Here is a 14,560-nt window from a genome sequence, read left to right on the forward strand (position 1 = left end):
AGCAAGCAGTGAATTCTTCAGCTATGTACTTTTTTGGTTTAGTATTCATTAATACTCCCCACCTGACAGTGGTTTCATTTGCAGGTGTGCAAATGTTTTGTTTTTGTCCATTTGCTTATAAATTTCTCCTGGTTTAGAAAATTCTGTCAAATTTAGCATAGCAAAATTATCTCATCAAAAAGAAAAAAAAAATGGAAAACAATTTTCTTTCAGATTTAAACAGCGGAAAATATGAGACACCTTGGGATCCAAGTCCAAGTACTTACATGGAATTACACATATACTTGGTATTATTTACTCACTCTTTGAGCTGGAGTGAGCTGAATAAGCAGGTATTTATGACCACATTTGTCTGAAAATAAGTGCTCTTATCACAAGGCAGTTAGTAAATGGATATGTTCCTTTGGTTTAAATATTTATCCAAGCTGATGTTTTTCCCGCAATGCTGGTGCTTTTCATAATCTGTCATTGGCTGTGGAAAGTCTGTATTTTTATTTTCTCTCGCTTGTACGACGGCAGTTGAAGACACAGAAGTCTTATTTATGTTTGTAAATAGATTTTTGGCATCTTTCTGCAACAGAGTGTGCCAGCACAGTGAACTGACTGGCATTGTTTTATAAGCAGTGTTGCTGAAAAAAACCCCATTATCTCACCGAGAAACAAGAAGGAAATGCCCAGCTCCAGAAACTCATCTCTTCCAAGGTCCATGCTCAGACAGCAATCAGGCAGCTGCCTTTGGTGCATTGCACTCGCTCCCTGCCTTCTAAATTGCAGGAATGTGTATTGCACTCGCTCCCTGCCTTCTAAATTGCAGGAATGTGTATTTCCCCGCGGTCCTTTCTGCCTGGCTTTGTTCGGGGTTTTCCCCTCCAGGTTTGAAAGCCGCCAGGAAGCGGCAGCAGGAAATCCCTGCGGTCTGCTCTGTGTCGTGAGAACGACTTCCACCTTATTAGGCACAAAACTATTTATGTCACAACTGAAAGTAAAACAGAACGGAGCAGGGGGTGGAGCATTTGCTGGTGTCACTGGTGCCAACCTTGTCCTGGCCTCTGTGCCGTGTCGGCTTGCTGCTCTGCACCCCGAGACCTGTGAGTATTTCACAACTTCTGACATCCTCCTGCTTTCTTCTGTCTTCGTTCGAAAAAGGACGAGGCTTAGAGCTTAGCTTCTTATGAAATACATAGTTTAAATGCTGTATTTAGCCTTGCACTTGGCACCTGTTTCTCCGTTTCTGCCGCATTAGAGAAATCAGCAATTAGAGGAGACTGGTGCTAGCTCGTGAAAACTTGTCATTGTTTGCTAACAAATTCACTCGGCAAAAACGAGGGGAAAACAAAGCTACTGCTCTGAGCCTTTCCTGGTTAATATAGCAAGGACAGAGGCAAAAATCTGGGAGAAAAGTTATTTACTTCTTAGTGTATGTGGTTAAAAGAGCATTAAATGCAGGCAGAGAACAGAAAATTTGCAGGCAGAGAACAGAAAATTTGCAGGCAGTGGAATCTTGCTGAAAACAGTAACAGGGTTTCTCTAGATGACAGGAGTGTTATGGAGAGATTCCACTCAGTAGTACACAAGAGTAAACATACGCACTGGTGAGTCTTGTTAAAAATAACACTTTCTACCTAGCCATAGAATCATAGACTCAGTTTGGAAAAAAGGGAAAGATGTGGGGAACAGAAACTTGTCACAGATTGTAAAGTCACAACCTGCAAAATTATATCTGTGCGAGTCTAATAGGAAATTCTCCTTCCCGTGCACAATCGCTACCTTGCAATTCCTTCTGCCTAAAGAAGACACTTTTAGGCAGCTTACATTTAAGAGAGTCTTACACAGTGGAAAAAACTCCTGGTGATAATTATCACAGCATGTTTGGCTATACTTTCCAAGTGGTACATAGTACATAGTGAAGTGCTTCCTTTGTCTCTCAGGATGTTTAGTTCTATTTACAGTTACAAATTAATTTAGCACGTACTAGTTAAATGGAAACATACCATTTAGTTATTTTGTCTTGGAAAAAGATAATTATAGATTAACACAGTCTAAACAAACAATATCTATAGCTCAATAGAGGTGTTAAATTTGGGAGTCTACTGGGCTGTTTGAAGCTTAGAGTATGACTTCATATCTGTGCCCTGCACCAGGTGCTGCATTGGCTAATTAAGAGTTATGGCACTTGTACCAGAGGGGCCTGCATGTATTCTGGTGAGTGACAAAACTGCTGTTTTCTTGTAAGAAAGAAGCCCCGACCTGCCCTTCCAGAGCTAAGGAATTCTCTATGGGAATCAATGTGCCTGACTTCTGAGAGCTGCAGCTGGAAGCGTTCAGTGAGCTTGCGAGAGGAAAAGCCATCAACACGAGCACACTCATGTGGAGAGCTGTTGAGCACTTATTGCTCAAAAATAATGAATTGTCTCTGTTAGTGTAAGCCACACAGCCACCCTGCCTCAGGCTGAATGTCAAGCGAACCTCAGGCTGAATGCCATGAAAATAACAAAGACAGAAGAGGCATGGCAGCTGGAGCAAGGGTGTGTGGTGTGCTTGTGAGAACACAGGAACGTGAGTCACAGTGGCTCTCAAAGGCTCAAGTGCTGCAGCCTTTGCCGGAAAAGAAATGACAACAGTTCCTTTTCCTGATGGTGTGCTTAGGCAATGGTGTAGCTCCCGGAGGTTTTCTTTGTGCTGTAAGGGTAAATAGGTCAATTGCGGCTTCAATTGCTGCTTCACATTCCTGAGGTTTGATTATGCTGGTGCTATGATTGGTTATACTCAGGGCTGTCAGTGCAGTGGGGAGGCTGGGCAGCACAGGGGGGTGACAGCAGGGTGACAGCTCGCCTGGGCTTGCACTGGGGATCCCAAGGGTAAACCTGACCTGCAGTGACCCACACTGGGTGCTGGTGATGGCCAAAGCCATCAGACTGGGGTCCACACATGCTGCCTCACTGCTTACAGCTTTCTCTCGCTCATTTTATTTCATTTTCAATCATTTTTATTGAATAAAAAATGTCTACAGCCTAAGCTACACTATCTTAGAGTAATTACTTACATGGGTGCACGAAAAATCGGATTTTACACTGTCTAGAGTATGTACTTATATATATATATATATATATAAAAAATATATATTTATATGTATATTTATTTGGTTTGGTTTGGGTTTTTCCAGGGGCTTGGTCCGCTCTGTGAAAACAATCCATTTGGTTCACAAATGGTGTGTGAGAAAAAGGAAATCGTTACATCATACTCTGATTAAAGATTTAATACCTTTTCATGATTATGAATTCATGGGAAGGCAGTGAGCATGGGATTGAGTTTTGAGTAGACTATGCTTTAGTGATCATAAACCCTTCTACTTCTGCTGCCCTCAAACTTTCTCCTTCCTTTCACTCCCACCATGTCTTTACTCCTTGCTGTGCTCTCCATCCAGTCGTACAACTCAAATTCCACCTCTGTGCACCAGCAGCATCCCTGCTGTCTGCACCTAAGCCTTCAGAATACATACAGGGGACTTGCAGAAGTTACTCACAAAATTTAAGAGGCTTCCTGCTTTGAATCATCTTAATGCACAGGCTGAAAGCCACTCAGAAATCCATTGTGGCTTTATACTTATGGTTTTTTTCCCCCATGTAGGCCCCAAAATGTAGTTTTCTGACCCAGATGCTGTGCTTCTCTTCTGAGTAATGGTCCAGCAGGCAGAATGCTGGGGATGGCACAAAACTCTGCTGGAGCACTGAGCAGGCTGCAGAGCCAGGTAAGCACCTCTTAAACAACATGACATTCTTCTGAAAGTTCAGCAAAGCTTGTAATGGTATTTTGCAACCCAACGTGAAAAGTAGGTAATAAAGAAAATTTAAGGCTTGTAAACATCTCTGGTATTTTAGATTACATCCTTACACTTATTAACATTATTCTCATCTCAGTTCCAAAACACAGCATTGTACCAGGTACTTGGAAGAAAATCAACTCTATTCCAGTCACAAGTGCATTAAGACAGAAACTTAAGTCCAAAACGCCACAGCATTTTCCTTTTTCCTTCTTTCTTTCATTTTTTGGCAAAACCCCCACTCATCTCCTGCCCTCATGTAGCTGAAAATATCTCTCAGATTCATAGGATTTTATGGTTGCTGTAGATTATTTTGCATAATTTAAACGACACATGAATATTTCAAGTCTCATTTTAAACTGTGTGCAGTTTCAGGACACACAGGTCACAGTGAGGACAAAGTAGTTTTCTAGCAGTTTTTCTCAAGCTAAAGATGAGCAACTTGAAATAGTGCAAATTTATGTACTGTGCACTGGTGACAATTTTAAAAAAGAAAATAATTTGACTGAAACTATGAGCAAGATCCAGTGTTGAGAGTGAACTCAAGCTCTATATTGCACTCAGTAAAAGTGACTTTTAAGCAGCAATGTGGTTCAGTAGGGGCTACAAGTAATTCTCTGCCCTCTTTAGGACTGAGGGGTTTTGCCAGCACCTTTCCTGAGAGTTCAGTGCCCAAACCATATCCAAAGTATGGAGCATCCAAAACCTGTGACAGAATATTTTATCTCAAAGCAGCCTATGACACCTGTTTTGTCCAGACTTAAATATCAGAAAACAAAATAGCCTTCATTTAATTAATGAAAACTAATTTTCATTTCTGTTTATACTTTAATTATTTTCTAAAGGATCGTTTTCTCTAATTCATATAACCAGCTAAAACTTTTGCAAATGGAAAAAATCTTTATTTAAACATCAAAAACTAAGAGAGAAGAGATTTGTTTTCTCTCAGTTGGATTGCTCAGTTTTGAAATGATGAAAATGTTCTCACAGTGCCTGGTGAACCGAAAGAAAAACAAAGAGCTCAAACCCACACGAAACAGGTCAACACTCTGATGCAAAACCATGGCTACCTGTCTGTGCAGCACCAGATAAAGATCAATAATGTCCTTCAGGCTCTGCAAACAAAAGGTAGAAAACCCAGTGGAACAAAAGCAGCGACTTGGAGGCTTAATGTCCAAGGGTAAAACAAATGATAGCATTAAATGGAGGCCAATCAATTGCAAGAAAATCTTTCTGAGACAGCCTACAGTAGTGACGCGAATGCAGAATAGAAAAACCAAAAACCCAATTAGGAAGGTTTTGTTTCCTGGGTCTGAAATGCTGCTGGACCTGTTCTGGCCAAAGCTTGGGAAACCTCAAGGTGTGTGTTCTGAGGAGTAGTCTAGCCAATAGTTCAGAAATTCAACCGCTGCAGAGTAGGAGCAGAAATGAGTGAGCTTGGAGGCTTAGAAATGTGCAAGTTCCTCTTCAGCATGCTCATTTCAGCCATACTCTGCTATGCTCATCAGCCCGTTTCAGTGGCCTGTGGGCACAAGGAACATTGGAGAAAGCTTGTGATCTCTTGAGCCTTCACATAATTTTTTTTTTTTTTTGCATTGTTTGTATTGGCAACAGCTCTGGTTCTTGTTTGGGAGTGGGTGTAATCTATCAAAGTAGCTAAAATGTGCTGACATGTTCACTCTGACCTCAGACAGATGTAACACTACCACATTTTCTTCTGATTTTGTTCCTCTTCTGGAAATAGGCAACCCATGCTATCACTGAAGTTTCTTAAAAACCCCAAAGATTAATGCTTACATGTACAGAGTCAGCTGGCTCCTTGTTTAGAATGAAATAAGATTGATTTCTAGCTTTACCATTCAAAAATTATGAAAAAACATGCTAGAATGTTTCAAACTGCATCATGCCTCTAATCCAGGATCCAGCAAATTCCAGTAGAAGTATCACTGTAGGAGAGGGCCATAGATTATAATTCTTTTTAAAAAGCTCTGGAACTTGCCTAACTTCACAACTTTGAGAACTGCTTTTGCTATTTTTAGTCTTTTATCTATTACAAGTGTGTTACAGATCTCTATCAGTGTATGGTCTTGCAGTCTTTAAGCTGAGTATTTTGATAAGGCTGAGATATTACCTGTCCAGCAGCTGTTCCTGTAACAACTGTTTTTATGGCCTCAGAGGTTTCAGTTTTATGCATCAATATGACATAATTTATAATTTTTTTGCTGTTCAAGTTTCCATGTTTAATACTGTTCCAGTTGTTAATATCCTACCCTAAAGGCACAGAAATTTAATCCGTAATTGTGTTCTCATTCCCTGTTGGGTATTTGTTGCTATGATAAAAATATCACAAATAATATGTACAAGGAGTGCCTAACAGCAAATGTATAGATCAGGACACATTTTGCTAAACAAACTTTAGTTTTGGCTCCATTTTATGTGTTTTATTAATGCCCTTTACATTTTGAATATCTTTTTATTCTCACTGTTTATTTATCTGTGAGAACTTATTCTGAAAGGCCTTTTAACTAGTTATTGCATATTGCTTCCTGAAGGGTGTCATTTGGGGATAAATGGTCAAATCTCACCAGCTGTGCCTTACAAATGAGTTTTTTGCTCTGTGCTTTTTCTTTGCTGTGTATTTGAGCTAAATTATTTTTGCCACTAGCAAAATTCAGGGAGTCTCTGTGTCAATTGTGTTTGGCAAGCTAACCTAGCAGATACAATTAATATTATACGTCCTTGCATCAAGAAAACATTCAGCTGGTCTTTCACAATTTGAGGAGGGGTTGATACCTTGAAAAGACTGACATTGCATGGAAGGATGAAAAGAGAAAGAAGCATGAATTACCTTTCTTTCCTGGCTGGATTTTGCCACCTGGCAAATACGAGGTCTGTAGCCAAGTACAGGGCACATCTCCACAAGGAAACAGTCTGAGCTCTGGGCCTCAAGCACAATCTGCAAAAGAAAGTAAAGGTCAAGAGAAAATATTTAACTTGCTACATTTCATGTTCTGATGTTTAATGTATTGAGTGGAACAGCAACGACTCTGTGACCTTTCAGCAAAATTTTCAAGCAGGCATTACAAACTTTACTCTCTGGCATAAATACCAATTATCAGGAATAGAAGGAGAAAGGGCTGCCAAAGCAAATCAACAAGTAGCAAACAAAGAACATATAAATACAGAATGTGATATAAACTGAGAGAGGCTCCTGCCAGGCTGATTACTGAGAAAACTCCCTTGAAGGCTAGCACTTCCCTGATACAGGCAGAATAAGCCATGTAGGACAGTGCCATTCTGACACTAATTCAAACTCAGGGCTTTTTTTCTTTGTTTCCCTTCGATTGTTTCCTACAAGAAGCCTAAAGTGACTCAGGGATGAAAGAGCAGAGAGATTCTTCAGTGAATCTGCTTCTTTGGCTTTCAGCATTTACCCCATGACAAGGCAGCTAGAATATGTTTTCTCTCTAAATCTTACTCATAATCCATGAAAATTTGATCTCAAAATTACTTATTTAAGGGCTCAGTATATGGAAACATCTATCTAGTTCAGAAGTGCTGCTTCATTTATGGGCTCCATTCCTCTTAAAGCCACTTCCACTAGTTTATGAAACCTTTACTCTCCATGGCTCCACCCCTGGAAAAAAAAAGTCACAGAAGAAGAATTGCTGCAACAATGCAGATGAGTGGGTGTAAAATTTTACAAGATGTAAACAGTACTTGGATGCAGATCTAAAAAGATCCCTCCTTTATACATGAGACATTTCTTAATAAAATGCCAAAGGACTGGCGGGAGCTGGAGGTGGTGGTAAGATTTCAGAGGAAAATTTGCTGCAGTAACAGAGAAAAAAAGATTTAAAATGCTTTGCTGCACAGGAAGCCAGAGAAAAAATGCTGAGGACACATATTTTTAGAACAGGGGAGAAGAAGAGACCAACTAAAATAATAATAATGAATAATGTGCAAGAAGTCTATTGTACTACGGAGTGAAATGAGAAAATAGATTGTTATGAGAGAGAGGTGTTTGAGAAGGCTGATTTGCTCATGGGAACAAGGAAAGGGGGCTGATCAAGGAAAAAAGTGTATGCTACAAGTCAAAAAGTTGAGAGAAAATTCGAGAATAATCAACAATGAAGAAGTTCCCCTTTTCCCACAAAAACTGAAAACAGTGTCACCGGTTTCCAAATCCCTCATTAGATCTGAGTGCGCTGTATGCTTCTGGCCATTTGTCTTCAGGAACAAGGAAGCAGATGAGGAATAAAGATATAAATAAAGAATAATAATACAGTTCAAAATAAGGAGAAAAAAGAACCAAATGGCATAGCCTGGAAAGAAATGTTCATATTTATGAATATCTTACCTCAAGGATTCAAGGAGACATTTATAAGCAAATATTAATAAAAAAGTTTAGATATATGGTATTTAGGCAGAAGCATGTAATTTTAACTGTCTGTATTTTCCATCGCATGTAAGTTAAATACTGTAAAAAACCACAAATATTTTCTCTTGAGCAACTTAGATTATTGTTTCTGTGACAGCCAAATCAGCAAAGTCATTGGCTGTATCTGCTTCATTAAAGAAAGGTTTTTTCATTTGCTTACAGATTTGCTTCTTTAAAGAGAAAACAATACTAGCGTACCTTAGATATCACTCAGAGGCAACTGCACTTAAAATGCTTAATTTAAATTCATTATTAAAAAACAGCATTCCTTTCCCAAACATTGTGTATTCTACCAACTGTCTGGTAAAGTGATTTTGTATTTCTCCAAGCTACAAATCAGCTGGCCCTTCCAGCTACACACAACAGGGTTTTGTCTTTGTTGGAAGTCTTGGAAAATTGGTTAATTAAGTCAGTACTAAAGCAAAATTCTGTGGAATCAAATGGTGACAAGGCATCACTTTGGTTGTGTCTTCCAGAAAACACACCTGAAAAGTATTTGTCTGCAGTATCTGCTTCTGAACAGCCACTGCTTTTGCCTTTTAAAGAATGGAATGGGACTAATCATCTTCTTCCTATGGTAAACACAGAGCTAACGTCAATCAGACACTAGCTACAAATTATTTATTTTCACTATCAGAGCTGTTACTTGTCTCTAGTCACTTCAGAGACTGGATTTGGAATTTTATTTTTACACTTTAAAAGAATTTTAGGTATTTTACATCAGGTAATTGAACCTCTCTCTTGCATTATGTTCTATAAATGTGGCCTTCTGAAAAACCCACATTGTTTATACTGTGTGTGACATGAGATTCTGTTTTTATGTATCTGTGTGATTTTATGATTTTTCAAATCTGCCTGCTTGCCCCAAGCATTTACCATATGAATTTACACGTAAACACTGTATCTCTAATATCTTACCATGCTGAGTCCTTTTTTTCATGGTAAAGGTTGTAGATCCCTCCTGTTTATCCTGATGGTCACTGTGCTCCTTCTGTTCCAGTGCTTATGTTCCAAAGACAGAAGCAGGACGCTGCAAGTGGGAAGAAGTTCTGCAGGATTTGCAAGCCATCAAGACATCCAGAGTAAGTCCATGAAACAGTCAGCTTTTCTTGCAATCCTAGAAGAAGCCTTAAGAAAACATTTAGCACTGCACTCAGCTAGGAAGCGCTAGTGAGAGGGAGAGGGATGGTGTTTGTTAGCTAATGTTGGTAATTACAACTCTTATTTCCTTGCAGGACATTGATGTCAGTTTATACACTGCCAACGCAGATGAGGATGTAAGTAAACTTCACACATGACCACAACTGATGTTTAATGTGGTGCCTTCATGGCCTTATCTGAACTATCCCCTAAAGCAGACTTGTTCTAATTTGATAAATGCGCCTAAAATCAAATAATTTGCCTTGGAATTAATAGCACTTCTAATCTATGTGCTTATGATAAACTATGCAAGCAGGTATTAATTATCCTTATTTAGTCATCTGCTACTAAAGTTAATCAATTGAAAGGGATGGTTGAGGCCATATTGGGTATCCTGGCCCACAGAGAGGAGGCTCTGGGCATAGCAGCGAGGTTGGAAGTACAGGATATTTAAGGTCCCTCCCAACCCAAACTACTCTGTGATTGTGTGGTTCAAAGTCATTTTATCAAGGCAAACAATGCTAAAATAATTCTGGGATTCATTTTTTAATTAAGGGAACATTACCTGCTTCCTCTGCTCTCTTACCCATTCTGAATTCAGGTCTCCGAGTTAAAGTGTTAAGACTACTAAGCATAATAATAAATTAATTCCACTATGGTTAGTTATATGCCAGGTTCCTATCCTCATTAATTATTTTCCTGTGTTCTTCATGTTTCACCCCATCTCAGCAAAGTGTTTGCTCTTGTTGTTCTTAGCTCTCACAGTCCATCTCTGCAGATATTCAAATGTACTTGAATAGTAAGAAAAGATGCCCAGTAAGTAAAAATCAGTCTCTTTGTGGCTGATTTTATCTTAGATTACATCTCACTTATATAATACTTGTGGTTTAAATTAGATAATAAATTGTGACCTACATTTGCTTATTCCTTTTTAATCATAAACTATTGCAACTGCATGTTTTTTTCAGGAAGAATGCCAGGAACTTGTAATGAGGTGCTTTTTCTTAGAGACAGAAGTGATATTTCAAGAATATCGTATCAAAAATTGCAGTAAAACACAGGATGTGTGGAACATTTGGAAAAATGGGAATGACAGCTTCGAAAAAAATAAGGTAAGCAGCACCAATTGTGTGTGGAAAAAAAGCAAATCAAAATGCTTATGTAACTAAAGAGGTATTTCTGCTATCCAATAAACTGTGGGATGAAAACTAATGAGAAAAACTAATGCCTTTTTTCTTCTTTTTTTCAGTTGGCTTCCACAAAATCAGAAAAATGCAAAGAATGTGAAGAATATGAAGAAAAAAATTTTACAGAATTTGTACAAAACTTTGAAAAGGTTATACAAAGGGATTGCAAACACTGGTCAGAAAGACATAAGCTGGTAAAAAATATTCTTACATGAACACCCTCAGAGAAATTAGATTATCACCAAAAATAAACCAGAAAAAAAAATTATAATCCTCTTGGCTATCTCTTAATATATCTGTTTCTATTGTGGTTTTCAGGTAAGCTCAATTACTTCTTCCGTCCAAGAACTCAAAGTCAAAACTAAAATATTTATGTGAAGACTCTTCTTTGCCCTTTTGTACAATGCTAGCATAAGGGCATTAAAAATTATCTCCAGTTTTCTCACTGGAAGAAATATCACAAAAAAGAAATAAATTATTTGCCTCCATAAAACATCAAAACCAGAAGTGTTTATTACATAGTTCGCATGAAACAAAATGGGTCCTAAATTTTACATTTTTCCTTAATTCAGTGGCGTGCACTGAATATGATTTTTCCTTACCTGATGTCATGTGCACAGGAAAGGTAACACCAAGTTACAACTCTGGACTTCAGTCAAAGAGATAAAGGGACTTTCCTTATTTCTGGCTTTGAGAGGGAAGCATTACACTGATGATGGGGGAACCAAAGAACTGCTTTGCTCAGAATTTTCTTCATCTTCACTACTTTGAAAATCAATTTCCTGATTTAATATTGTTTTCCATTAACTCATTTACCCGTGGCAAGTATGATAAATACTGTGAATTTGTCTTTCCAAAGAAAATTGCTAAATCTGTGACCACTCAGCTTGTCACTCTGTCAGCCACTGGCCATATCCCTTTTATTTCATTTGACTTCCAGCTGGCCCAGGTGCATCTTCTGGGATTAAGAGAGGCCTTTTGCTAATCTGGATCTCCAGCATTTCTGTTAGGGTTTACTTTTTCCTGAGAGCTAAGCAGCCATCTGAAAGCTTTACTACATCCTGAATCCAATTGTTACAATAAATGATCTGGCTGTTATAAATGATGGACTAAATTAATGCCAACTTGTTGTTTGTGGTTTTTGGTTTTGTGTGGGTTTTTGGCTCTTTTTTTTTTTTTTTTTTTAAGTTAGGAAATTCCTATGTGTTCCAGAGGAAAAGTTTCAATATGAGTAAAACACAGACAAATCTGATCTGACCTGTTAGTCCTGCAGGCAGAACAATGGCTACTTGTGAAGCAAACATCCCCAAGGTGAAGAAGCTGTTTCTTCTACGCAGGCTTGAGTTATTTGCGTAGCATTAACTAGCTAATATTTTCTAACTGCTGTTGGCAGACATTAAGGAAAAGATTAATACTGTGTTTTCTCCAATGAATCCTTGTCAGTTAGGGGATTAAGGCGACTCATAGCAGTGTTTCTGGGTACAGAAGGAACAATAACTACCTTTTGACACCAGAAGAGAAGAAAAATGCTCTTCCATCAAAGTTCTGCACTACATGGTTCTGTTTTCCTGATTTGCAATAATTTAAAATCTGCTTTTCCTTCCCATTCCTTGTAGTTAGTATCCACATTTCTTGCCTGTGTACTAACAGGATAATGCAAGATGATGTCTGACATCCTCTTCCTTCTTGCTGTTTTACTGGACCCTGAAGATAAATATGAGTTGTTTATCCATAGAATATTGCCTCTAGTGGCTCCCAAATGTTTGAGCACCTGTTGATCAGGTACTGTTCAGATGATTTCACGGACATTTTAGACTCTGAACTGCAGATACCTTTCTTGTTAGGACCTTCAGTGTTTTGAGGAAAATAAAAAAGAGGGAATTCTTTGCCAGCCGTGAGATAGCTGGGGGATCAACAGCAATTGCAGATTATTCATCTTGTCCGTATGACTACGTGAGCAAAAACATAGTATAGAAACATTTCATTCCAGCTCCATGGGGAAAAAGCTCAGACAATGATTATTTGAGTCAGCCAGCCCAACATTGAGAGGAATGGAGGGAAACCAGCATATTGGATACATCTATATATATAGAAAGAGAGATTTCAGCAGGTGTACTCCATGGATAAAGCAGGAATTTCTGCACAGCATCAGGAGACTGATCAAGACAACACTTAAAGGGACATTCGGTAAAGTCTAAAGGGTTGTATCTTCTCTAAAGGCAGAGAAGAAACAAACTTTGCTCATATGAATTCGATGGAATTTTAGTCTCACGCACCTAGGCAGGAAAAGATGAACAAGTTAGCATTATTTCAACAAAAAACTCAATTCAGCACCTTGAAACTGTCTCCTTTCAACTATTTTCCCTCAACGCTGGAGAATTCACCTATTCTTATGAACAGACTTAATTAAGCCAATAATTAATAACTTAAAGACAAAAGGAAATAAATATTTTTCATAACCTCACCCTCTTCTACATGCTTATTTAATGTGGTATTTTCTTGACCAAGTCAAGCCAACCAGGAATCAAATGGCTTTATAAAAATGGGGGGAAAGATGAGGCAGTACAATAAAGAGTGAGAAATCTGTTGAGATAACCGACCTATCTGTGCCATGAGATAAGCAGCTCACTGCCTCTAAAAGCTAAAAAACGTATAGGGGAAAAAGGAATGAAGTTGGAACATAAAAAGAAATCAGGGAAAGGTTTTCTGGGAATTTTCTTGAGAAATACCAAGAGCTAAAAAAGCTTATTTTAACTTCAACATACAAATTAGTATCCTATACTGGTTTTCTTCCTTCTGAGTCCTCAACCATACAAATTTGTACCCTTTTTTTCTTTTCCTAGTGCGACTCAATACTCCTCGGGGCTTTCTACTTCACTACATACAAAACTGCTTCTGATGAACTGCTTTTACAAGTTTTACTAATGGAAAACAAAGAAATGCAACTAAAACTTCTATGTCAAGATACTGTCTTGAAATCAAATTATAAAATACATTGACAGTGCTGCTGAAACAACCTTCATTAGACTCCAACACAGTATTTTGTTGTGAGGTGAAGGGAAGCCATCAGGTGTGGCTTTGTTTATTTAATGCCTTTCAGGGGGATGCAGCTGTATTCAGCTTTGCAAGATGAAAAATTGAAAGTAGTAATCCTTACAGAACCTTATGGCTGCTCTACCACACATGAGAGACCCTGAGAAACTGACAAAAGGGAATTTAAGAGAAATTTAAAATATACTTATGTCATTGGAATTCAACACAAACAACAATAACATTAATTGAAACAGTGTAGCTGGGCCACAGATAAAACTAAGAAAATGTTACGTAAAGAAGTTGTCTTTCCCTGCTCTTCTAAAAGTCACATATATCCTGCAGTTAAAAATGTATTAAAAGAAATCTTTCTGGAAATGTATAGTCTTGCAGTAATGCAGGACATGTTAGCATGAAAGAAAGTTAAAACATATGTCAAACACCACCAGGATAACTCACAAGCTGCAAACACCTTATGTCAATCTAGGAATAGCATCTAGAGCCCATGTACACCCCACATTACAAATTTCAACTCCCCAGGCCTGTCCCATTGCAGCAGGCCATGCAGCAGGGCAAAACAGCTCTGGCACAAATAAGTGCAGACACCCGTGACACAGAACATGACAAACAGGGGGACACGAAACACGACACATCATGCTTGTGGTGAGGGCCTTGAGGGGAGAAGGCAAAAGGGACCCCAAAGACACACCAGGGAACACAGCACACCGGACAACAAGACACAGACCAGAGCTGTTCTGCACTGCCCGCCTGAAAGCTGCCATCAAAAGTAGAGCCTCTCCCTTTAGCTGTCCTAACAGGCCCTTGGAGAAGATTGCTTTTCCCTCTGCTAATCTTTAAATCTGCCCCAAGAACTCCCAACCCACTACTGTCCCATCATCCCATCTCCAGGCCGTGGCCCCTGACTTATCTTTTGCATGATCG

General features: G+C 38.7%; 1 protein-coding gene across 1 annotated transcript; it reads left to right on the forward strand.

Moving 5' to 3' along the window:
- The first annotated feature begins 1,006 nt into the window (after nucleotides 1–1,006).
- On the forward strand, nucleotides 1,007–11,336 carry LOC128950084 (interleukin-15-like). The gene is made up of 8 exons (XM_054294958.1): nucleotides 1,007–1,088; nucleotides 3,628–3,748; nucleotides 8,738–8,838; nucleotides 9,262–9,343; nucleotides 9,497–9,538; nucleotides 10,370–10,513; nucleotides 10,651–10,782; nucleotides 10,907–11,336. Exons 2-8 carry the CDS (start codon nucleotides 3,695–3,697, stop codon nucleotides 10,964–10,966), a joined length of 615 nt encoding a protein of 204 aa, XP_054150933.1. The 5' UTR covers nucleotides 1,007–1,088; nucleotides 3,628–3,694; the 3' UTR covers nucleotides 10,967–11,336.
- Nucleotides 11,337–14,560: the final 3,224 nt, after the last annotated feature.

This window comes from Melozone crissalis, unplaced genomic scaffold (assembly GCF_028551555.1).
Source record: "Melozone crissalis strain CALT ecotype California unplaced genomic scaffold, PUWL_Pcris_2 ptg000420l_1, whole genome shotgun sequence".
In the NCBI taxonomy this organism is placed as follows: Eukaryota; Metazoa; Chordata; class Aves; order Passeriformes; family Passerellidae; genus Melozone; species Melozone crissalis.

Bases quoted from the DNA above. Each gene is read 5' to 3' on its own strand.
- LOC128950084 (XM_054294958.1), top strand. From the start codon at position 3,695: ATGCTGGGGATGGCACAAAACTCTGCTGGAGCACTGAGCAGGCTGCAG. The intron at 9,344-9,496 runs GTAAGTCCATGA...ATTTCCTTGCAG, and splicing joins AAGCCATCAAGACATCCAGA to GACATTGATGTCAGTTTATA. The intron at 10,783-10,906 runs GTAAAAAATATT...TGTGGTTTTCAG, and splicing joins GGTCAGAAAGACATAAGCTG to GTAAGCTCAATTACTTCTTC.